Source organism: Salmo trutta, chromosome 11 (assembly GCF_901001165.1).
Source record: "Salmo trutta chromosome 11, fSalTru1.1, whole genome shotgun sequence".
Classification (NCBI taxonomy): Eukaryota; Metazoa; Chordata; class Actinopteri; order Salmoniformes; family Salmonidae; genus Salmo; species Salmo trutta.
The window spans coordinates 10,684,593-10,710,043 of NC_042967.1; the positions used below are offsets into that span (position 1 = coordinate 10,684,593).

The 25,451-nt window shown below is 43.1% G+C and overlaps 1 protein-coding gene across 3 annotated transcripts in view; it reads left to right on the forward strand.

Moving 5' to 3' along the window:
- The first annotated feature begins 385 nt into the window (after window positions 1-385).
- LOC115202203 (neuronal membrane glycoprotein M6-a-like) overlaps window positions 386-25,451 on the forward strand; it is a 79,601-nt gene continuing 54,535 nt past the window's right edge. Inside the window, exon 1 of one of the 3 annotated variants that reach the window (XM_029766178.1) lies at window positions 386-816. In XM_029766178.1, coding sequence (XP_029622038.1) covers window positions 813-816 — 4 coding nt within the window. In that variant the 5' untranslated portion in view covers window positions 386-812. Of the gene's footprint in view, window positions 817-22,436; window positions 22,694-25,451 lie in introns of those variants that run through there. The other 2 variants (XM_029766180.1, XM_029766177.1) reach the window with 2 other exon arrangements.

Here is a 25,451-nt window from a genome sequence, read left to right on the forward strand (position 1 = left end):
CAGTACTGATACAATTTGCAAACAAACACTTGCACAATATGGCCGAGCCTAACCAAACCACAGACCAAATGACAAACACGTCCAGCTGACTGCGAGGAAACATGCTTTGGTTGACTACATCACCTGCAATGAGTCAAGAGATTTAATATATTAACATTCTCTCTCTCCCTTGCAGAGACTATTAAAGCGACTCTCCGTAGAGAATATTACAGCCACTTCTTTCACACTGATATCGTGGAGTAACCATGGTAACATCAGATGTTTATTAAGCAAGCCTAGGCCGACCTACTACCTGTTTATAACGCAGTAGGCTACAACCCAACCTAGGCTACCCCAAGTATTTTATTGATTTACTGACCATCTAAATTCTCAACTTTGTGGTGTCTAATGTAAAAATATAGGGTTTTATCGACTTTTGAACTGTAGGCATATTCAATAATCACAGTTTGAATTGATGACTTGAACTTAGCGTAGCCATACATGCAGACAACCCATGCTCTGTGTGCTTTCTCTTTGTTAAAATGACCCAGGGATTTAACTTCGGACAGACCACACAATACTGTACTTTTGTCCGTTTTCTTTACTCATTAATTCGGTCGGACAAAACACCATTGATTCCTCCGGACTTTTCCCTCTAGAACTCTGCGCTTGCCAGTTCACCCGCTCGACTGATTACTGTTACGTCGCAAGGTCCAGTTTTGTCTGTGCATTGCGACCCACATTGGACTGGACTGCTGTATCTCGAAAGTTGCTACTGAGGTCTACAACCTGATAACTTTATTCACCATCATAGTGAAGAGAAATAGCTTGAGATGGGTAAGTGAAATACAATTGTTTTCTTCTGGTTTATAATTTATTGGCGACGTGTTGATGCTACTTCCGAACAATGATAACGGAACGTGGGTTTGGGTGCTGCGGTGATTGACACTTTTTGGATGAACGACTTTAACAGCAGAGCGTTTGAATTGTTGATTCGGGAAACTGTTTAGAAAATTGTTAAAATCATATTGCTAATGCATACATTTTAGAAAGAGGAATGCAATGTCCCCGCATGTGGAATATTTTTTTTTTCATGATCTATTAAATAAACGTCAACATGTTTTGAACCAAATGCTGGGGAGGGATGGGTAGCCTGTGTCCAGCCTTTATCAATCAGAATAAGAATTTGATTTGATACAAGCAACAGTTTCTTTGTCTTGTGGGAGCCTTCTGTAACAGTATCTATTGAGTAGCCTTGGATAAGAATGGATGGTTTGAACTCCGTAGCTTTCCTGGGAAAGGAATGTGTGCACTGTGCATGGAAGGGATATAATTAAAGTGCTTTCAATTGAGTTGCGTTGCCAGACGCCTTCAACTGAGTGATGAAATGGTATTGAACACACACGCAAAAACACGCACACACACACACACACACACACACACACACACACACACACACACACACACACACACACACACACACACACACACACTGCCCCCCCCATACACACACAATTTCCTCAAAACATGTTGTTTTATTTACCATGCTGCTAATATGCTATTAAGTAGTCCAGTAAGAAGCTCAGAATCACATCATGCTGCTTGTCTGTTTGCTAGATATGAGGAAGTGACAGAAGCTACGGTGAGATTTTTAACGCAATTACAACTCACTGGGCACTAGATTTACAGCTACAATCTGGGATCTGGGAATTGGTTCAATGGTATATTCATTATTTTCCCAGCCACATCCCTCAGCTGTATAGCAAAACAAGTGGCAGGGCTGCCATTTTACTGAAAAACGGATTTTACGACTGCTCATAATGACTGGATACATTTTATACTGGTTTATACCACTGTTGTGTGGATGTCTAAGGATGCACAGTCCAATTGAAAACAAAGCAATGTATATCAAGAGCTTTGCCTCTTTTTCAATTGAACGTGAAAAGGAAACGCAAATGAAAGGTAATCATAAAGAATAGCCTTCAAAGTACGTTTGTGTGTCAGATTCTCCATTGTTCCAATGATGTCAACCCAATGTTTAATTTCCCCCCTGAAGGACAGGGCCGGCTGCTATTTTCTTTGGTTCCCCCCTCTCTCTGTCTCTGTCTCTGTCTCTCTCTCTCTCTCTCTCGCTGCCTCTTTCTGTCTTGCACTATCTTTCGGTCCTGCTCTCTCTTTCTGTCTCTCTCTCTCTCTGTCTCTCTCTCTCTCTGTCTCTGTCTCTCTCTCTCTGTCCCTCTCTCTCTGTCTCTCTCTGTCTCTCTCGCTGCCATGTCAATTTGCTACTGGTGGAACACAAACAGATGTGAGGAAAGGAAAGAACATTACAGCTACCAGGAAAAACTAATCTTGAATGAGGGGAAGTGGCCTTGAGCCTCACCTGGCCCCTTGAGGAGAGTGTTTGTCACAGGTTCAAAGTAGTTTCTAATTGGTTTGTTATTGGTTTGTCTTTGTAGGCCTTGGTCAAAGGTGCTCATCAATCTAGAGAATGAAGGAAATAAACAATCTGGATTATGTCATCTGTTGTTGTCTATGGTTGGTCTTTTATAAGGATACCTTTTTTCATGGACATTTGGCACAGATTAATTTTAGTGGGGTATATTGGCAGGGATATGCACCCTGAAAACGACTGCCATTTCATTGTTTGGAGTGTTTATAACCCGAGCAGCCAATTCCCCATTGTGCATTATGTCTGATGAAATCTCATAGAGAACAGACAGACAGACAGACAGACAGACAGACAGACAGACAGACAGACAGACAGACAGACAGACAGACAGACAGACAGACAGACAGACAGACAGACAGACAGACAGACAGACAGACAGACAGACAGACATTGTTACTGTGTAACGGCCATTCATTCTTTCAATCATTCTTTTTTGCATCATCCCTCCATTATGCATCCAGCAAATCACATGGGTGCTAAATGGTGGTATTATGCGGTTGTTCTGTGCCCCCTCCAAGCATTCTCCTCTTTCTGTGGGGCCTTTTGATAATCTTCACAAGCGTTGCAGTGTTTGTGGAACAATTTCACTTCATGTCCTTTGAATCCCTGCTCCAGCTGAGAACCGGGAGGATTTGCTAATGTGAATAGCGCTGTCTGTCTGTCTGTCTGTCTGTCTGTCTGTCTGTCTGTCTGTCTGTCTGTCTGTCTGTCTGTCTGTCTGTCTGTCTGTCTGTCTGTCTGTCTGTCTGTCTGTCTGTCTGTCTGTTGCATTCCAAGCTTTGCTGGGTCTGGATCTGACCCCATGGGTTGGACACAGACACGGAGACACACACAGACACTGACAGAGACACAGACATATGCACGGCTGCACACACACGTGCACACTCCTGGGCTCTATAGGCGGGAACTCTTGCCACTTTTGCAGCCTTAGATCAAGTGTTATCAGATGGCATGAGAGTATGAGGCCCACTAACAGACCCCATCCTGCCATGCCAATAACATGTCTGCCTATCTCATTCCATCTGGCCAATAAGTCACCAATATGCCAATATGCTAAATATGCCAATATGCTCAAACGCCCAGGACGCAGCTGTTCAGCCTCTACGTTGGTGAAACATTAGTCAGATGTTGTACAGACGTTACTGTGTGAAGAGTATGCAGTGACAGAGAGTTGGACACTAATGTTGCATGCACTGAATTAGAATACAGTTGCAGAGTTGAGTGATTTTTCTATTCTACCTGAACCTGAGAAGTTTATCCGCACCCTTATACCCTCAGCGAGGACAGATTACCCAGTGTGTGTGTGTGTGTGTGTGTGTGTGTGTGTGGAGGAGAATGATTTATTATGTTACAACAGCGCTGTCAGCATTATGCTGTATGGTATTGCAATCATTGGCAGAGACCCAGGGCTAGAATCCCCCGTTGTTCCAAACTCCTATCTCCTTAATCGAAGTTCTCTCTATGTGTGTGTGTGTGTGTGTGTGTGTGTGTGTGTGTGTGTGTGTGTTTGAAGAGAGGTCATTTTACTTTCCTGTATGGAATGACTAAAGCTCAAATCTCAATAACAGACAATCTACCCACGGCAGCAGGCGGTGCCGGCCAAGTTTTGATGTGCGGCCCATCCTGGCGCCATCTTCCGTGTTTCTCTTCTTTCTCATCGTCCCGTCGGACTCCACGGTGTTGGATTTCCAAGCAGCAGTAAATAGTGAGCAAGCACTTGTATGTCTTGAGGAGGGGGGGGGGGGGGGTGAGTCATTGAGCCACCCACCTACCCCTGCTCTCCTGTTCTGCATCCCTGCTTTCGATTTGGATGGAGTTACGGGTTGTGAGCTGTTCCTAGATCAGATTTGGCCAGAGAGAGAGAGCCTGAAATACAAAACTCCCTTCCACCGTCACTAACTCACTTCTCCAGATGCTCTGAGACAGAGAGAGACTGAGCGGGTGACATACAGTTCGTACTGAACCAGTGAGAAGTCTCCTCTCTAAGTCACATGGACTATCTAATAGTGTATAACCCCTAGCAAGGTCTAACTGGCTGCTTCCTACTCTCCTTAGATGATCCTTCCCATCATAGGTTCAAATTCTGACCAATTGTCTGTCCTTTCTCTCTTTCTCTATTGTAAAGACCTTTCTGCTGTTGATTCCCTATAGGCCAAATCAAATCAACGTGTGTTGGTTGCGTACACAGTTTGGCAGATGTTATAGCGGTGTAGCGAAATGCTCAAGTTACTAGCTCCTAACAACGCAGTAATATGTCAAACAAGTACCTACACAAAACGTTACCAAATAGCCAGCGCTTGATCCACCATTTTTCCTGGTGAGGCTTTAGCGGAAAGTAGGCTCTTTTCCAACTTACCAGTGGCCAAAGGGGTTTAATCTAAAATCCAGACCCTCTCTATCTCTATCTTTGAGTCACATGGTCCTTCATCGTTGTTGGCTCCACTGTCTTGGTGCTATTACATGGTGAGCTAGGCTGCTATCTGTTCCTGTTTATTCCCTCAGGTGTTACTGTAAAAGAGGAACACATTGTGTTCTTCATATCTGTAGTGCAGCAGTGTACTGTAGTGAACACCTGAGTGTACACTTGTTGAGTGCCCTTGAGTGTAGCAGACCAGCTAAGTGTGTTTAGCACAGTAGCTATGTCCTGCCACCAAAACCGTTGTGGCTCGAGCAAGTGTACTTCACTGTTGCCAAGGCTCTCAGAACTCTCAGTGTCCAAACTCAATCCCCTCTGGAATGGAATTCAGTTCCCTTATGACACAATTGCCCTTTGACCTACCGTTTTCACCACACAATGGGTACTTAAAGAAGAAGAAGAAACATTCTCTGCAGGTTCAGGCGGGCTGTGGCGAAAACTTTATGGCCTCTGTATTGTACATTTCAACAGCCTCGGCCCGCATTTTTTGTGTATTGTGCAAAGTTACAACACACACACACACACACAACTTATGTAGGGGCTTGAGTTGCTCTTTAGATCTGTTAGTCTACTGTAATGAAACCGAGGTACCATGATCCAAGGTTTAGACAGCCTTATCTGTTCTCATCCCTTCAATATTACATGAAGGAAGTGGGCACATTCTGTGTGTATTTGTGCGTGTGTGTGCGTGTACAGTGGTGGGTACAGGTAGAGGGGAACCACGACCTTCAGACCCCCCACAGAGCTTCAACAGGGGGCATTCTGGGTAATCATATCATGCTTACATAACATTTTAGGACTAACCCAAATAAGACATGACGTCCTCATACGGAAAATGGGATGGAAACTGTTGTTATAAGTTAGAATTTCTTCTCCATATATCACAATACATGAAGTACTATGTGTAAAACGTAAAACATTTCTGAGAAGGTAGTGTTTTGTTGTCAGATTAACTGCGCGTCTCTTTCTGCGCGAAGACATAGACAGTAAAACACACAAATTACGCTAATCCTTCTTTTACAGGCTTATGTCCTGTGATTTGATCAAATAAGAATTGGGCAGGAAATGTATTCTTCTGTTTATTCTTCTCTCGTTCGCTCTGTTTTCTATTCCTTCCTTCCATTCGTTCACCTCTTAATGGAGTTGCTCTCAACAGGTCTGTATTGATTCCTGCAGTCTATTGTAGCGTAGCCTTGTGGACTCTCTCTGACTGCCTTGTATGCTTATTATGAGCCTGGTACTTACAGACACATGCAGGGCATGTTCAGTGTGTTCCGCGCCAGGTTACCATAGACCTAACATGGAGATATGCCTGTTTGGGCGTTTCAGAACTATAGAAGTCAGGTAGATTCTAACAGGTGTTTTGTGTGTATTTTTCTTCACCGGCAGACAAATGCATTTCTACCAGAGCACGTTGCCACGGTTACTGAGTACTACCAAGCCGAGAGTCTGTGATCAGCTAATTCCTTTAGTCCTTTTCTTCCTCCTTCTGTTCACCACCATCTAATGACTTGGCAAAGCAGTGTGTGTGTGTGTGTGTGTGTGTGTGTGTGTGTGTGTGTGTGTGTGTGTGTGTGTGTGTGTGTGTGTGCACATTACATCCACATGAGGACACTCACAGTGGTCATAATTCATATCAGAGCTTCCACTAAAGGCACAGAAAGAGCATTCCCCTGTCACTGAGGCATGGTGGCTATATGTGAGGAGAGGAGAGGAGAGGAGAAGAGAGGAGAGGAGAGGAGAGGAGAGGAGAGGAGAGGAGAGGAGAGGAGAGGAGAGGAGAGGAGAGGAGAGGAGAGGAGAGGAGAGGAGAGGAGAGGAGAAGAGAAGAGAAGAGAAGAGAGAGGAGAGGAGAGGATTCCCTCACTGATATAGCCCTGCCCCTTCCCCACTCTCTGTCCTCTCCTCCTATAATATGGCAGTATAACTGTTATCCAGGTCATGGGTGGGGCAGACCGTCAAGTTAATCACAGCCTGCAGCCATAGCGCTCTAATACACATACTACACAAAACACCATCCTTCTCAGATACACCAAATCTACCAACACAGCCCAAACGTCATTTAATATAATCTCATTGAATGTCCCTGAGACTAGAAATGCCAAAGTGACTACCTTGTATGTGTATTAAATGTGGAGGCAAGAGGCAGTGCATCACACATGAGAAGCTTTCTGGAGCGTTGCCTGTATGTATGTCCCAGTCCCAAATGGCACCCGATTCCATTTATAGTGCACTTCTTTTGACCAGGGCCCATAGGGCACTATATAGAGAATAGTATAGGGAATAGTGTGCAATTTGGGCCTGGGTCATAGCCATGACATCAGACTGTGATATGAGCTCCCGTCCCTCCGCCCCTCTTCCGCCGCCATCCCTCCATCCTCCACCTTCGTTGTTTCACTCCTCCATCCCTCCATCCTCACTGTTTCACTCTTTCTTCCTCTTCCACTCCTCTCATGGCTTAGCTGTTGTAGTACCAGGCTCAGGTACTGTATTAAACCCAGACACAGACAATACATATTTAGACATTGGGCTTGCTTCAATCGAAGCAGGTACAATCTTTTATTGTGGCGTGAAAATACAGGACAACAATCTCAACTTAATACAGCACATTACTTCAACATGCTAATTCACATAGCGGGAAATGACATTCACTTCACAGAAACCCCAGTCCCTGGTTTCAATACAATACAGTCATAAATATACATCTTTCCCTCTCATGGTACACAGGCTCACTTAGTCACTCATCAGCTCCCTTTCTGTCTCTGAAAGCGTTAGTGCCTCTCTCACCACCTTGATGGCTATATTTTCACACACATGCGCACGCACAACACACAAACACTCTGCTCTTTCCTTGTGGAAATTGGCCCTTATGTGTTTGAAGCGTCATAATGTCCCCGAGACACATTTCCATCCATTTCCAACATAATAACTTTTCGAACTGCAGGAGGGCCAAACTGCTAGTGCTGCCCGAGGTGTCTCAGTTACTGATCAGCACACAGTCACCTTAGGCTGTTGAAGAATTCCACCAACTTGAGGTCAGAGTTCACCTTCTAAAAGGTTAGCTCATTTCCAATATATAGAGATTTTAAGGAAATAACAGCAGAAGAGGAAGCGCTTAGCCTATATGTCTGGTACATCAGATGCTGAGAGCAAACAGTCACGTGCCGTTGCCTCGGTGATACCAGACCTACAGTGGCCTAGCGATGATGGAGCTGTTACTGAGCAGGTTGGTTTCAAAACAACCCAGATGTTGCTGGCTCACACCTGACGTCAGCGCACTCCACTCTCTTCAGCGTCACAAGGCAAACATTGCTTTGCATAAAAGATGCATGGCCATTTCTCCCAACTCCCCTGATAAGGGGTTTAAAATCGAATAAAAATGGGTAATTATGCTTTAAAGGCACAATCCTGAGTTTAATCAGAGCAGAATCAGGTTCAGGGGAGAAACAGCTTTCAGTAGATACATCATCTAAAGTGGATTGCGTACTGTAGGCTTAAAATAATAGAATAGGGCAGGTGAGACTGAATGATTGATAGGGTCTGTGTAGATATCAATATTGTTTGTGGTTGGGGTTATTACATTATCATAACACAACGTCATTTATTTATTTAATATATTTATTTATTGAAATATGTATTTATGTTGGTCACAGCTATAGTGGGTGGGAGAACCACCCTCTGGATGAATAATACATACATGTTTTACATACACACACACACGCACACACACACGCACGCACACACACACGCACGCACGCACAGACACACACACACACACACACACACGCACACGCACACACACACACATGCACACGCACACACACACGCACACACACACGCACGCACGCACACACACACACATGCACACGCACACACACACGCACACACACACACACACACGCACACACTATGCTGTACATATCCCTATAGATGTCCTTTTCAACAGGGCCGTTTAGAAAACAAGGACGCTACTCAGTCTTTTGTCAGTGTAAAGAGAATGGGAACAGGGAGGTGAAGGGAGGAGGGTTAAATATTTGTGAATTAAGAAAACAAGTGAATACATTTTTAATCCTGTTTTCGGAGAGCTATTTTAAACATCAAGGGAATCCTTGGGCACCGCGATGCATGCATGCTCTGACTGGTCGGGAAAAATAGCACAATGAGGGGGAGATGGAGCGAGGGAGAGGAGGAGAGGAGAAGGAGTGAGAGAGAGAAGAGATACAGAGAAAAGGAGGGGAGGAGAGGAGAAGGAAGGGAGGAGAGGAGGAGAGTCTGTCCACTGTCTCTGGCCTGATTTTTTTTCTATTTCTGTGCAGTCGTCTTAAAAGATGTAATGGAATTATTCCTGGATCCGGAATAAGGGAGGATAAGGAATCTTTTAAGTACTGTACGATGGACAATGAATTATAGCAGCCAAGAGAATGCATCAGACATTGTCAAAATCATATTACTAGACTCATGTTGTCATCGTTATTGTCAATGGCACTTAATGGCAGACTGAGTTTAATTGACCCGTGGGAAGATTTCATTATGTTATATTGACTGGCAGATAAATAGATTACCCCTCTTTGACTATACTGCAAAATCCAGTTTGGTATTGATAGTAGTTTATTACATCTTTACTAACCCAATGGTGGACAACTTGTGGTTCAGAATGAGTTCAATTTCTCCAACTGCCGCTGAGAATATGATGAGATATGAGAGGTGAGTTTGCCTATCTAGAAATCGTCTTTGCATTGGTGTGACAATTTATGACGCATGTACACAGCACAGCAGAGCGATCGTTAGTTTCAAGACGTCCCGTTTTTCACTCACAATTCCCGTGGACAGTTCTCTTTTCAGTCACTGGAAGTCACTGGAAGATAGAGGTTATTCACTTCTCAAACCAGGAAGTGGATCTCACGGTCGCCATGGTCGCCGTCTACCGTGGCGACCGAACTCGAGCCGACCGGCGTGTACACATACCAAGAGAATCTGTCTTGAATTGTTGTTTGATGTTTTGTGTCCCGTGGATGTGACCTCAGGGCTGTGTCTGAGAGCTTTAGAGTGTCGAGGCCATTCACTGACATGACCTTTTATCTCTCCTTCTCTCCTTCTGTCTTTCTCTACCTCTTATCCTCCTTCCTGTCACTTTTTTCCCTCTTGTCTGCTGACTCTCTCTCTCTCTCTCGCTCTCACTCTCTCTTCCTTTCCCACCTCTCTATCTATTCCCTTTTTTCCATCTCTCTTTCTATGCTTCTTTGAAACACCACTTGTCCTCTCTTCTTTCGATGCTGTTTTGAAGCCAGTTGGCGGTCGGTCTGACTTTCAGCTATTCTACTGTACTGAGAAAGATCTGCAGGACGCTGGAAGCACTGGTATACACATGCACGCACGTGTAAACACACACACACGCACGCACGCACGCACACACACACACACACACACACACACACACACACACACACACACACACTTTTAATACATAGGCTACATTGATCGATCTCCTCCTAACCAGGGTTCACAAAGAACATCTCTAGGAGCCCGTACAGTATTCACCGTGCTCTAACAGCATATCGTCTCGATTTCTAAAGAAGCGACTGCAGAGCCAAACTCTCTATGGCCGCCTTAAAACAGATTCCTGTCCAGCTCCTTCTCACGTCCTACTCAAACCGTGATGTAACCACTGTAACCGTTGTCACTGTTAATAATGGTGTGATGACTGACTATCGCAAAATTCTATTCTAGATTCGAGCAGGCACTTTTATCCAGAGTGACTTACAGCAGTGAATGAATAAATTTTTGTACTTGTTCCCATGCTGGTCCCCCGTGGGAATCAAACCCACAACCCTGGCATTGCAAGCACCATGCTCTCCTAACTGAGCCACACGGGGCCATATAAAACATAATTAAACATATTCCATTTAGCAGACGCTTTTATCCAAAGCGACTTACAGATGCGTGCATCTGTTTTGACGTATGGGTGGCCCCGGGAACCGAACCCACAACCCTGCCGGCGTGCTCTTCCACCTGAGCCACACATAGAAGAACTTGACTCTGTAACACTGTGACACGTTATATGACAGCACTGTATGATCAACAACCATCACTAATTATGAACCTACAGTATAACCTCCAGATGGGACATCCATGTGGTAGAACTAACTACAGGGGGATAACCTTGTAGGGCAGCCCCTGCTCAGCAGCCTGGTTGACTGTCACACCAGTGGAACGTGTAAGAGATTGAGGGTACGTTAGAACAATGCTCAGTGTGTTGACTGGTTGATTGACTGATGGCGTTTGTTGTCCTTCTTTTCACAGCGAGACTCCCGTCTAGCCGTTGTGAGATATAGTCATTCACTGCATCGTCCGATGTGAGTCAACTGAAGTCGTCTCTCTTTACTCCGCACATTGTGAAGCCCTTTAGGGGAGCCTGCCTGGGCATGGTCATTTGTCACACTATTGGCTAACATCACTGACTGACAGACAGTAGACAGTTAGTAAATAGTAATCCCACCTACCTACAACTTGGCTTAGAGAGGCTTCACAACCACAATCCCCACTGCTGTAATCTCTTGTAGACAGACTACGTAGACACAAATGGTACAGTTGATCTGTCATGATACAACGGGATGTGTGAGATAACAAGCTGCATTGGTCCCAGTACTTTGGACAATTCACCATTTCGTAGGTGTTTCGGAATTTCGGAAGGGGAGGGGACATTCGGCCGGTAACTTGCAGAGAGAGAGAGGGTGGAGCTCTTCGTTCCGGTTCCCCTCCTTTCTTCTCATAACACATATGGACCCAGAATTTATTCGAGCATCTGACCAATTACGCAAGACTTTAGTGAGCAGTAAGCAGGAAGCCGCGAAAAAAAGCCCTATCACCCCCTCCGTCACTGAGTGAAGCAACACATCACGAGTAGCACACACACACACACACACACACACACACACACACACACACACACTAGTCAATCAGCTGTCTCATCATCTTCTACATCGTCTGCTGACAAAAATAACAGCTCATCTTCTCATCACGTCGGTCACTGGACAGGGATCATATGTAACGCATGACTTGGATGTTTCATCTTCCTCTATATTATTCACTATCAGCCGTGTGTACACACGCACACACGCACGCACGCACGCACGCACACAGGCAAAAACACACACACACACACACAGGCAAAAACACACACACACACACACGCACGCACGCACACACACAGGCAAAAACACACACGCACACACACAGGCAAAAACACACACGCACGCACACGCACACACACACACACAGGCAAAAACACACACGCACACACACACGCACACACACACGATCACGCACACACACAGGCAAAAACACACACGCAGGCAAAAACACACGCGCACGCGCACGCGCACGCGCACACGCACACACACAGGCAAAAACACACACGCACACACACGCACACGCACACACACACGCACACACACACACACACACACAGGCAAAAACACACACGCACACACACACACGCACACACACACACGAACACGCACACACACAGGCAAAAACACACACGCACACGCACACACACACACACGCACACACACACGTAGGTGATATTGGTAATCATTACCTTTACTGGAGAGAGCACCACCCTCCTCATTGAGTGCAGCATTCAGTCTGGTTTAACCAGGCTATCTTGCACACACCAAGCCAGGCTGATTGGTATCCAAGGTAGATTCAGGCGGTGCACAATCCATTGTATGTAGGTCACACAGTATACAGTATATTAGAGAAGAGGAGAATCCCCCATCGGTCCTCCTTTTCTTTAGGCTAGTGCCGATGGGAATACCCAATTCATAGTGGGTGTGAGATACACTTATATATACAGTAGATGAGAGATGCTATTTAAATGCAAATTCCATGTTTTAATTAGTTTGTTTAGGTTAGCATTTATAGTTATTTATTGGGTTGTTTGTGTTAATTCACTTAAACAAATAAGCTATTTGTAGTACCTGTTATACACATACTGTACATATACATGTATGTAAGGTTATACATACTGTACATATACATTTATGTAAGGTTATACATACTGTACATATACATGTATGTAAGGTTATACATACTGTACATATACATTTATGTAAGGTTATACACATACTGTACATATACATTTATGTAAGGTTATACACATACTGTACATATACATTTATGTAAGGTTATACATACTGTACATATGCATTTATGTAAGGTTATACATACTGTGTATATACATTTATGTAAGGTTATACATACTGTACATATACATTTATGTAAGGTTATACATACTGTACATATACATTTATGTAAGGTTATACACATACAGTACATATACATTTATGTAAGGTTATACATACTGTACATATACATTTATGTAAGGTTATACATACTGTACATATACATTTATGTAAGGTTATACATACTGTACATATACATTTATGTAAGGTTATACACATACAGTACATATACATTTATGTAAGGTTATACATACTGTACATATACATTTATGTAAGGTTATACATACTGTACATATACATTTATGTAAGGTTATACATACTGTACATATACATTTATGTAAGGTTATACATACTGTACATATACATGTATGTAAGGTTATACATACTGTACATATACATTTATGTAAGGTTATACATACTGTACATATACATGCATGTAAGGTTATACATACTGTACATATACATTTATGTAAGGTTATACATACTGTACATATACATGTATGTAAGGTTATACATACTGTACATATACATTTATGTAAGGTTATACATACTGTATATATACATTTATGTAAGGTTATACATACTGTGTATATACATTTATGTAAGGTTATACATACTGTATATATACATTTATGTAAGGTTATACATACTGTATATATACATTTATGTAAGGTTATACATACTGTACATATACATTTATGTAAGGTTATACATACTGTACATATACATTTATGTAAGGTTATACATACTGTACATATACATTTATATAAGGTTATACATACTGTACATATACATTTATATAAGGTTATACATACTGTATATATACATTTATGTAAGGTTATACATACTGTACATATACATTTATGTAAGGTTATACATACTGTACATATACATTTATGTAAGGTTATACATACTGTACATATACATTTATATAAGGTTATACATACTGTACATATACATTTATATAAGGTTATACATACTGTACATATACATTTATATAAGGTTATATATACTGTATATATACATTTATGTAAGGTTATACATACTGTACATATGCATATAACCCTACATAATATGTCACTGCTACTGCAGAGGAGGCTGGAATGGAATGCATTTTATGGTATCAAGCAAATCAGACATATGGAAACCACATGTTTGACTTCGTTCCATGGATTCCATTCCAGCCATTACAATGAGCCCGTCCTCCTACAGCTCCTCCCGCCAGCCTCCTATGTGCTGCTGTGAAGACTCAGTAGGAGACAATGTCCACTACCTTTGGCGTCATTCATGCTATCATGTGACATGGCTTTGTCTTGTCTGGGAATAAATCCGTGACTTTGCCCTCACAGACATATTCATTTCACTGCATATACTGTAGTCAGCTATATGTGGCGGCTCGAGCTGGAAAGTGCAACCCCGCACCACTGGAAAAATCTTTCATTTTCAATCTTGAAAGTGAAGTGATGGTTCTTTGAAGAACAGCCCTCTAACTTACTTCTCTGTTAAGTAACAAGTCGTGATACTTCTGACTAAAAATCTAACTGAAAATCGTACAAAATATGCTTTGTTTATTCATTAGGTGAGTTTCTTAGGTTCACAAATGGTTTTGAAGCATCGCCATGATTCTGTGCGTCTTAATATGTCAACATACACACTTCCGTGCTTGTGAATAGCTTGCATATTTGTGTTAATAGCTTCCGCTCTCACGTAAACTAGCGACATTCAAGTTGTTCATTCGGTTGGCTGAAATGTCCAGGACGTTCAAAATAAAATCTTCAGAGTGAAGATAGAAATGGAACGTCTAGAGCTGACTTGATTAGGTACATTGCATTCTATTCTACGTAGACAGTCATTCCTGTTCTACACACAATATCATTTTTATTGGAACACTCCTAAACATTTCACCCCCCCTGAACAGGCCCCATATGCTGTAAGCCTGTGTTTCCCCACACATAAACACATACACAGAATCTACCACCAGTTGTTTACAATGGAAATAGCTTGTGGAATCTAAAATGTCTGTCTCTCTGTTTTCTGTAGGGTGCGAGCTCTAGTCTGTGCACCACTCCAGCACTACAGCCTCTCTATAATGGATAGGCTATGCAGGCCGGCAGTCCCGATTCTGTCACTTCAACACTCCTCTGCTCCCAGCAATCCGTTTGAGCAATGAACAGCCTCTGCTAGGGGAATCCTATGGGGGCTTTGGGTTCTCTCTCTCTCTCTCTCTCTCTCCCTCTCTCTCTCTCTCTCTCTCTCTCTCTCTCTCTGTATGTGGAGGGGAGAGTGCTTAGACGAAGACACATTCTCTATGAAATGTTTAGATACATGAATTCTTGAATATGTCAGAGAGAAAGAGAGACGTGTTTTTTTGTAGCCTGTAATAGATTCAGAAGCTGCCTCAGTCTGGAAAGAGACAGCGTGTTTGAAGTGGTGTGTCTGGGAGATAGGAAGTTGGTAGCAGAGCAAGCAGAGAGATACGCCCACAACAACCATCACACCAACTGGTTGCTTTCAGGATCAGTACAAAGCATCCAAATATACTTGCACTGTTGTGAGACTAGGCTATTTAAAGTGCTGGCTGATTTTGTTAGTCAAATAATGTGGTCATTGACAATATGGTAGACTACTGTCCGTTTTTGATTTTGCCTCAACTTAGATCTCAGTACTGAGTATCAGAAGAACAGAATATACTGCACACACGCACGCACGCACGCACGCACGCACGCACACACACACACACACACACACACACACACACACACACACACACACACACACACACACACACACACAAAGAGCCAGGAAGATCCATAGCCACTTGGTGTGTTATCATGTTACCTACAGGATCATATAGTGGACATAGATGACAGCAGATCCACATGTGGGGTCAAACCCCAGGTCTAATGCAGCCTGTTCTGAATTTCATAGAACCCAAACTAGATGGTTATCTAAGCCTACTGTATATTCTCAGTCAGAGAGACTGATGTAGGGCATACAATGGTCTTCAAAGTTGTTGAACCTTCATTGTATGACAACAAATACACAAAAGGGCTAAAATGAACACAGACACGTATGCATACACACACACACACACACACACACACACACACACACACACACACACACACACCATCTGTTTGATTCCTAGAGTTGGCGGCTGTTGGGACATTATTTTATGATAACAAGGAGGCATACTGTCTAATCTCCTTATACCACCTATCAGCTGCTGACTTACATACTCACAACTATTATTCCTAAAGTACATAGTAACATACATACTCACAACTATTAGTCCTAAAGTACATAGTAACATACATACTCACAACTATTATTCCTAAAGTACATAGCAACATACATACCCACAACTATTAGTCCTAAAGTACATAGCAACATACATACTCACAACTATTATTCCTAAAGTACATAGCAACATACATACTCACAACTATTAGTCCTAAAGTACATAGTAACATACATACTCACAACTATTATTCCTAAAGTACATAGCAACATACATACTCACAACTATTATTCCTAAAGTGCATAGCAACATACATACTCACAACTATTAGTACTAAAGTACATAGTAACATACATACTCACAACTATTATTCCTAAAGTGCATAGCAACATACATACTCACAACTATTAGTACTAAAGTACATAGTAACATACATACTCACAACTATTATTCCTAAAGTACATAGTAACATACATACTCACAACTATTATTCCTAAAGTACATAGTAACATACATACTCACAACTATTATTCCTAAAGTGCATAGCAACATACATACTCACAACTATTATTCATAAAGTACATAGTAACATACATACTCACAACTATTATTCCTAAAGTACATAGTAACATACATACTCACAACTATTATTCCTAAAGTACATAGTAACATACATTCTCACAACTTATAGTCCTAAAGTACATAGTAACATACATACTCACAACTTATAGTCCTAAAGTACATAGTAACATACATTCTCACAACTTATAGTCCTAAAGTACATAGTAACATACATACTCACAACTATTCAACTGTACATAGAAGTCTTCCACCCATGTTAGAGCCAATACAGTCTCTGCATAGTACTGTTTGTCAACCTTCTACAGCCCTCATTTAAAACAACAATTATGCTGCTATTTAATAACCTAGGTCCTAGAGGTAAGCAATGTTTAATAATGTACAATTAACCAAATAATGAATTCATAATTAATCTGTATGGCATATATTCAGAATGATTACATGACATTTTCTAGCCTATCGGTATGTTGAGTCTGCGTCTTGGCTTCAGTAATGTGTCTCTTGAGAAAATGACAACTTGTATAGTAGAGAAGATTTTATCGTTTTGTTGTTGGAACATTGTCTTGTTCTACCAGTGATACAGAAGCAGTTGTGAGGGTGTGCGGGCGCGGGCCTACGTCCAGGCCTGTGGTATGAGTCATCCATCCTGGCCCTAGGTTCTCAGAAACTCAACCTCTCTGCCACTCTAGCCAATCTCAGGTTGTCATGGCGCGGCTCTCCATTGTCTGATTAGTATGCGTGAGAAACAAACCCGTAGCTGAGATTACAGACATTAATCGCATAGTAATGGCCAGATAAGTGGCTGGTTCATAGCATAATTAGCAAAGGAAAAATAACTCAACCGTCTGCACTGTGAGTGTCACACAAAAAAAAACGTTTTTAATCTGTCGTTGTTCATTGGCGCGGTAGGCCTACATTCCTGTCACTTGAATTCTACACAGAAGCACATGGCTTACTTCCAGTATCTGTAGTATCTGAATCAATGTGATTCAGTATTTCATTCAGGGGCGGAAATCCCGGGGGGGACGGGGGGGACACGACCCCCCCATCCTGGGAAAAATATGATTTGTCCCCCCCAATATATCACTGAAACATAACTATGTAATTTAAATAATATTAATAATACGCAATGAAAGCAATTGTGCTGATTATAGACACTTAATAGCGCGTTTTTAAGTTTCAAAAGATTGCAACCCCCCCACCCTTTGCCTCACAATGGTTTGATCCACTGCCAGTTCCTTAGCTTGCTACGTAACTGACGTGAGGTTAATCCAGTCAATCGCGCACACACACTAGCTGAATATGCAGAGCTAGCGCGAATATTAACTATTAAGCTAGCTAGTACCTATTCCATTTATGTGGCGTCGTCAAAGATGGAATCAGCATGCAGATGATGTAAGTTAGTGCTTCAAAGTCCCTGTGATAAGGTTAGCAATAAACTGAAATCCAAACTGAACAGAACTACACTCTCTTCTACCATTGTCTTAAATATATTTAATGGTCTCGTTGCAAAAGCTAAATTGTCGCAAGTGAACTTTTATTTATTTATTTTATTTCACCTTTATTTAACCCGGGTAGCAAAGATTATAGCAAACACCACTGAAACTGAATTGGTGCTCGCTAGCTTTGCAAATTCAGCTATTGTTGGAAGCCAGCCAATATGAAACAAACTATTAAAATTACAAAAGGTTGCAGCATATGTTGTGTAAATGGTGAACTCATACAGCTGTCAACTCTTGTCATTTTAATACGTTTCACATTTGCTAGCTACCTTTTAGATCGAAGCCCAAATAGAATGATTGAAGATGATAGAAGCCCGTCTCCTACTGTAAATAACCTACACACTGTGTGTGTGTGTAGCCAGCCAGCCAGCCAGGTAGAAAAATGGCAGAAAAATAAAAGACGGACATCAGAGTATTTTTCAATACACCAAAACGCATAGTAAGAACCCTAGTAGCCTAATATCTCAAAGATTAGCTGATAAAATGTTCATAAGAAAGAAATGAAATTCTAATGGAAATGTTTCACAATGATGTCATTAGGCAGAGCAGGCAACAGATGGCACACAGACAGCAGAGTTGGGGACAGATATGCAGGGACAGACTGGCAGAGACGGAGTCTCAGGTAAGTTTGTTGAGTCTTTGTTTGGCAACATTATGAAAGGTTCTCCATTTTTTGACTTGTAAAATAGGAACATAATTGGAAAATGCCATGGATACCCCCACTCTCAACTTAAACTGGTGACTGAACTAAGATTTGTTAAAGGCAATGGTATTGCTGTTGTGATTAGTTGTGTAGTTTTGGGTACCGGTAGTTAGGAGTAAGGCAAACACCTTATTTCTTTGGTTCCTCAATATACATTTACCATATTACAATGTAGGCTATGTTTTACAGCACTACTTTTGGTGTCCCCTTCAGGAATTGCTCTTGAGAAAATTTCATGTAATTGTCCCCTCCAATGTTGATATCAGATTTTCGCCAATGATTTCATTCAGTATCGTTCTTCTATCTCTTATCCGTCTAGACTATCTGCCTTGTGCGTCTAGACGATCTGATTCAGTCCTGAGATCTTCTATCAGCTGTCAGCCCAAACGTATCTGATTCCACATCCACTCCGTATTCCTATCTACAGTGTCTTTCATCAACGTGAGCTCTACGCTCCCCTCAGACCATACCTGATGCAGGGTCACACCTCACTCCTCCCCTGCCCAGATCAACTCTGCTCTGGCACTACTTGCACACAATTATTATCAGCTGCGCTGCTTTTCTCTGGAGTCTGCGGCTCAATTTCATTCTGTTATTCCTTGCATTCTATCTCCTCTCTTCCTTCTCATTGTTAATGACCTGGCTGACTGCAGCCAATCATTTTCATCTCGGGCGCGGCCGCCACATCACATCTCACCGCCGTAGCCAGGCGCGCAGCTCGTGCTGGCGTTGCTAGGCTGTCGTACCTGCCGCTGCATGCAGAGCGACACGCGCCGTGGTTACCGCTGCCTCCGTTCAGTTCGTGCAGCCAGAACGTCTCCCACTTGTCTTTATGTGGACGTGCCACTGCTGCTGACGCCATAGAGAACGAACAGGATCAGATTCACACAGCGGTTAAAGACAGCTATGGGTTATTTCATCTGTGTGTGTTTTCATAATGAACTTGATTCATCGTTTGCATTTTCATCATTTTAATCATCATGTGCTTTTTTTTGTTACCATTCTATTGTCATCATTTAACACCAATTGCTAATATTGATTGATTGAGAGATCATTGATTTGGCTGCAGGTCTTATCTCAATGTGCGCGCCTGTGTGTATACGAAGCAGTACCACGCAGCGCTACATTTTTGCGCCAACTCTTCCGCCAGAGCGATTGTGTGTGTGTGTGTGTGTGTGTGTGTGTGTGTTGGCTGTTGGCCAGAACAGTGTGACTGATTAGTGCTGTGTCCAGCCCTGATTGTACTCGCCAACCATAACCAATCAGTGCTTCATTCAGACAGTTGCCCTCGGTAGTACTGGCTGGCGTGCTGGGGAACCAGGCAGAGTGGAGATACACAGCTCAAATCGATCTAGGTGTAACCAGTGATCGATTGTTTTCATTTAACCTTTATACAGGTTCGTCTCATTGAGATACAATCTCTTTTGCAAGAGGGACCTGTCTGATGACTAACCTTCTCTGGGACTAAAGCCTTTAGTTCAGAGGTTTAACATAGTCTTCTGGGGCATCGGGTTCAATCACAATTACTGCCTGCTTCCCTCACCAACCCTGTAACCCTATAGGGATCAACCAGCAGTGACTGTGTCCTGAGGCGCTATGAGAACCTGTCCCAGAGCTTTAAGACCAGCTACATAAGACAACAACCCCTAGGAAACGTTGTCATTCTGTTCTCTTTGTGTATAGGATCTCCCCTGTAAAACCCCTACAGCATCACCTATACTGTAAATCAGTCACTCTATAAACGACGGAGATATGTGTGTGTGTGTGTGCGCGTGCGAGCGTGCGTGTTAGGGCTGGGGATTGCCAAGGACCTCACCATACGGTATTATGACGATATTTAGGTGCCGATACGATAGGTATTACGATTCTCACCATTCTATATGCATTGTGATTTGATACTGTGATTTTCTTGTGATTTGATGTTCCTGAACATATTGCTCACTATTATGTCTGCTGCAGAGACAGGAGAGAGCATGGGTCAGTCAGGGAAATAAAAGTGCTGAAAACATGTTGGCTCACTTTTTCAAAAGAGTTTTGGCGCAGGTACAGCCGACTAGCGCTAGCAACAACAAAAAAGTCTCATCAGTACTTGGAGTCAAAGTATCGATATAATATTGTCCAAAATAATATTGCGATATGTAATTGTATCGATTTTTTTCCCCCTATCACTAGTGTGTGTGTGTGCGCCTGCATGTGTGTGATTGTGCGTGCGGACTCTTTGTCATTGAGAAAGGGGTTCTTTGAGAGCCACAGCACTGTATATCTTTGTGACAACACACAGACATACTGCCATCTAAGCCCAACACCGCAATGAAAAAGCAATGAACCGCAATGAAAAAGGCATAATTCAATATCAGAAGGTATAAACCTATATCCTCTTCCTTTCACTAGTCAGTGCAGCATAACTTAACCACAGGCGGGCTGACTGGCGGGCTCTTCCATTTACGCTAAAAAAAACAGGGGGGTTTGGTGGGGGAGGAGGGTGCGAGGGAGAGTGGCTGTTGGGCTGGTTACACCCCTCCATCTGCTCACAGTGTGCCGGGCTGCTGCTGCTGCTGCTGCTTTCACCATCCTGCTTCTAATACAAACCCTCAATCCCTTGTTTTTATGGCTGAACACCTGCTTATGTCTTTCTCCTTGTAGCGAAGCCCATTCCTCCTTTTCTGCCTTCCCAATTCAGCAGTATTGTTCCCAATTTCCATTTAAATAAAGACACAGGGAAGTAGAGTTTCTCCTTCCATTCCTCCTGGACTTCCCTTTACACTCCTTCCTTCAAAAACAGGGTTATTCATGTTTATGCTTAAGACATTTCAAGGGAAGAGGAGTTTGATTTTTCTCTCCCAGTCCAGTTATGTGCTTCCTGGTGTTGCGGTTTCTAGTAATGGACAGGAGGAATTGATCCTCATCAGAAGAACAGAAGGAATGAGATCAGGGGCTGCCGCGCTCTGAGAGAGAGAGAGAGAGAGAGGGTGGGGGGGGGAGAGAAGAGAGAGGGAGAGACAGAGAGAGAGAGAGAGTGAGAGAGAGAGAGAGAGAGAGAAGGAGAAGGTGGGGGGAGGTAAAGAGTGAGAGAAAGAAGAGAGAGGGAGAGACAGAGAGAGAGAGAGAGAGAGAGAGAGAGAGAGAGAGAGAGTGGGGGGAGGTAAAGAGTGAGAGAGAGAGAAAGGGAGAGAGAAAGAAGAGAGAGGGAGAGAGAGAGAAAGGGAGAGAGAAAGAAGAGAGAGGGAGAGAGAGAGAAAGGGAGAGAGAAAGAAGAGAGAGAAAGGGAGAGAGAGAGATAGGGGTGAAAGAGAGGGAGGCATGTGAGTGCCAGAGAGAGAGAGAGGAGTGAGGGAAGGGTGTGAGTGAGAGTCTGAGAGAGACAGCACAACACTGCTCACTGCTACAACGCCACAACTCACAGCTAGGGGACAAAACACACCCCAACACACACTCACACTGTACACACACCCAGCCGAGAGGAGGCTTTATCCACTTCTGACCGAAAGGCTTTGTGAAATTTCTGTGTTTTGAAATCGAAGTGGACAAAAACCCAGTCACAATGGAAGAGAATATGGAAGAAGGACAGAATTCAAAAGGTACGGTGTAAAATCTTTAAAAACATTTTTAAATATCTCGGAGCTATCCATTTTTCCTTTGTGTTGCTGCTGCTGCAACTGTATGTACTGTATGCCTATGTTACACACTCTCTCTTTGACACAGACATGTTTTTGGATGCTGCCAAGCAAAGAATAAGCTACTGATGCAGGCAAAGAAACACATGGATTGTAATTACTTGAGTGTTTTCGGGAGATTTTTTTCATTATTATTGATTGTCATCATCGTTCAGAGTTCATTGGAATTGCGCTGGTTTTATATTGATTTGAGCAATGCTGTTTTGAAGGGTGGAGGGAGGGGAGGATGGAGGGAGGGAGAGAGAAGGAGGAGGGTGTTTGGGGGTCCCTTGTTTGTTGAGTGGTGGATTGGAGAGGGGGTCCGTGGGAATTGTCTTGTCTTCTGCTTGAACGCTTCTCTTGGCGGCTCACAAGAGACAGCAGAGAAGTGAATTCACTTCCCTCCCTCTATCCCTCCCTCCTTCACTCACTCTCTCCATTTTCCCCGGGTATGGAAACAATGCAGCCATTACAATGCTATCTAAGCTCAAATCATCTCAAATCAGATTAGCACGCCTGTCTGTCCTCCTGTCCCTTTGACCCAGTAACAGTTGTTTGTTTAGTGGCGGGGTGTATGGCAGCTGTACCATTCATCTCATTTAACGGCACTGTGCTGGAGGATGGGCGGGTGTTGTCTTGTCGAGGGGGGATCAACAGAACACGTATGCAGCGCTAGCTAACACTATACACCCATTATGAATGAAAAATGTGAATGCGTTTTCTGTTATGGAGGTGGAATGAATATTTCTGACTGTTTTTATAGATGACGGACACTCTTAGCCAATCAGAGCAAAGCATGGGGACCCATCTTTAGCCCAAGCAGATGCTGCCCTTCCTTCCTTCCTTCCTTCCTTCCTTCCTTCCTTCCTTCCTTCCTTCCTTCCTTCCTTCCTTCCTTCCTTCCTTCCTTCCCCTCCCTCTCCTCCCCTCCTCTTTACCTCCTCGCCCACGCTGCTTTCACATACACAATTTACACATATGAACCACATACCCCCGCCCCTCCACTAAAAACAGGTTACAAAAGGTTACACTTGGGGTTGGAGTGTAGAGAGAGAGACAGAGGGGGAGAGAGACAGCGATATTCTTCCATAACAAAGGCATCACCTACAGAGAGATGAACCTGGAGAAGAGTCCCCTAAGCAGGCTGGTCCTGGGGCTCCGTTCACAAACACAAACAGATCCCACAGAGCCCCAGGACAGCAACACAACTAGACCCAACCAAATCCTGAGAAAACAAAAAGATAATTACTTGGCACATTGGAAAGAATTAACAAAAAAACAGAGCAACTAGAATGGTATTTGGCCCTAAACAGGGAGTACACAGTGGCAGAATACCTGACCACTGTAACTGACCCAAACTTAAGGAAAGCTTTGACTATGTACAGACTCAGTGATCATAGCCTTGCTATTGAGAGAGGCCGCCGTAGGCAGACCTGGCTCTCAAGAGAAGACAGGCTATGTGCACACTGCCCACAAAATGAGGTGGAAACTGAGCTGCACTTCCTAACCTCCTGCCAAATGTATGACCATATTAGAGACACATATTTCCCTCAGATTACACAGACCCACAAAGAATTTGAAAACAAATCCAATTTTGATAAACTCCCATATCTACTGGGTGAAATACCACAGTGTGCCATCACAGCAGCCAGATTTGTGACCTGTTGCCACAAGAAAAGGGCAACCAGTGAAGAACAAACACCACTGTAAATACAACCCATATGTATGTTTATTTATTGTCCCTGTTGTACTTAAACTATTTGCACATCATTACAACACTGTATATAGACATAATATGACATTTTAAATGTCTTTATTCTTTTGGAACTTGTGTGAGTGTAATATTTACTGTTCACTTTTTATTCTTTGTTTCACTTTTGCTTATCCATTTCACTTCCTTTGGCAATGTAAACATGTTTCCCATGCCAATAAATCCCCTTGAATTGAATTGAGAATGAGAAAGAGGGAGTGAGAGAGAGAGGGGGAAGGGGAAGGGAGAGAGAGAGAGAGAGGTTGAATTGAGAATGAGAAAGAGGGAGTGAGAGAGGGGGAAGGGGAAGGGAGAGAGAGAGAGACTATGACTATGAGAGAAAGAGAGGGAGGGAGGGAGAGAGAGAGATGGAAAGAGAGAGAGGGGGGGAGAAAGAAAGATAGGGGGAGAGAGAGAGAGAGAGAGGGAGTGAAGGTTCCCTGCCATGGTCATTGTCCTTCCAGTGGTCCCTGGCGCGTATTTAAGTAACTGTTCTGTTGCTCGCTCATTAGTCCCGACCCACTTCTGAAATAGAGAGAGATGGAGGGAGAGAGAGAAAAAACAGGGCAGCTTAAACATATCATTTTGTTTTTGTAGAACCCAAAACCTTTTCTTTCTTTTTTCTCTCTCTCTCTCTGTCTCTCTCCATCCCTTCTCTCTCTCTGTCTCTGTCTCTGTCTCTCTTCTCTCTGTCTCTCTCCATCCCTTCTCTCTCTCTCTCTGTCTCTCTCCATCCCTTCTCTCTCTCTCTGTCTCTGTCTCTCTCCATCCCTTCTCTCTCTCCATCCCTTCTCTCTCTCTGTCTCTGTCTCTCTCCATCCCTTCTCTCTCTCTGTCTCTGTCTCTCTCCATCCCTTCTCTCTCTCTGTCTCTGTCTCTCTCCATCCCTTCTCTCTCTCTGTCTCTGTCTCTCTCCATCCCTTCTCTCTCTCT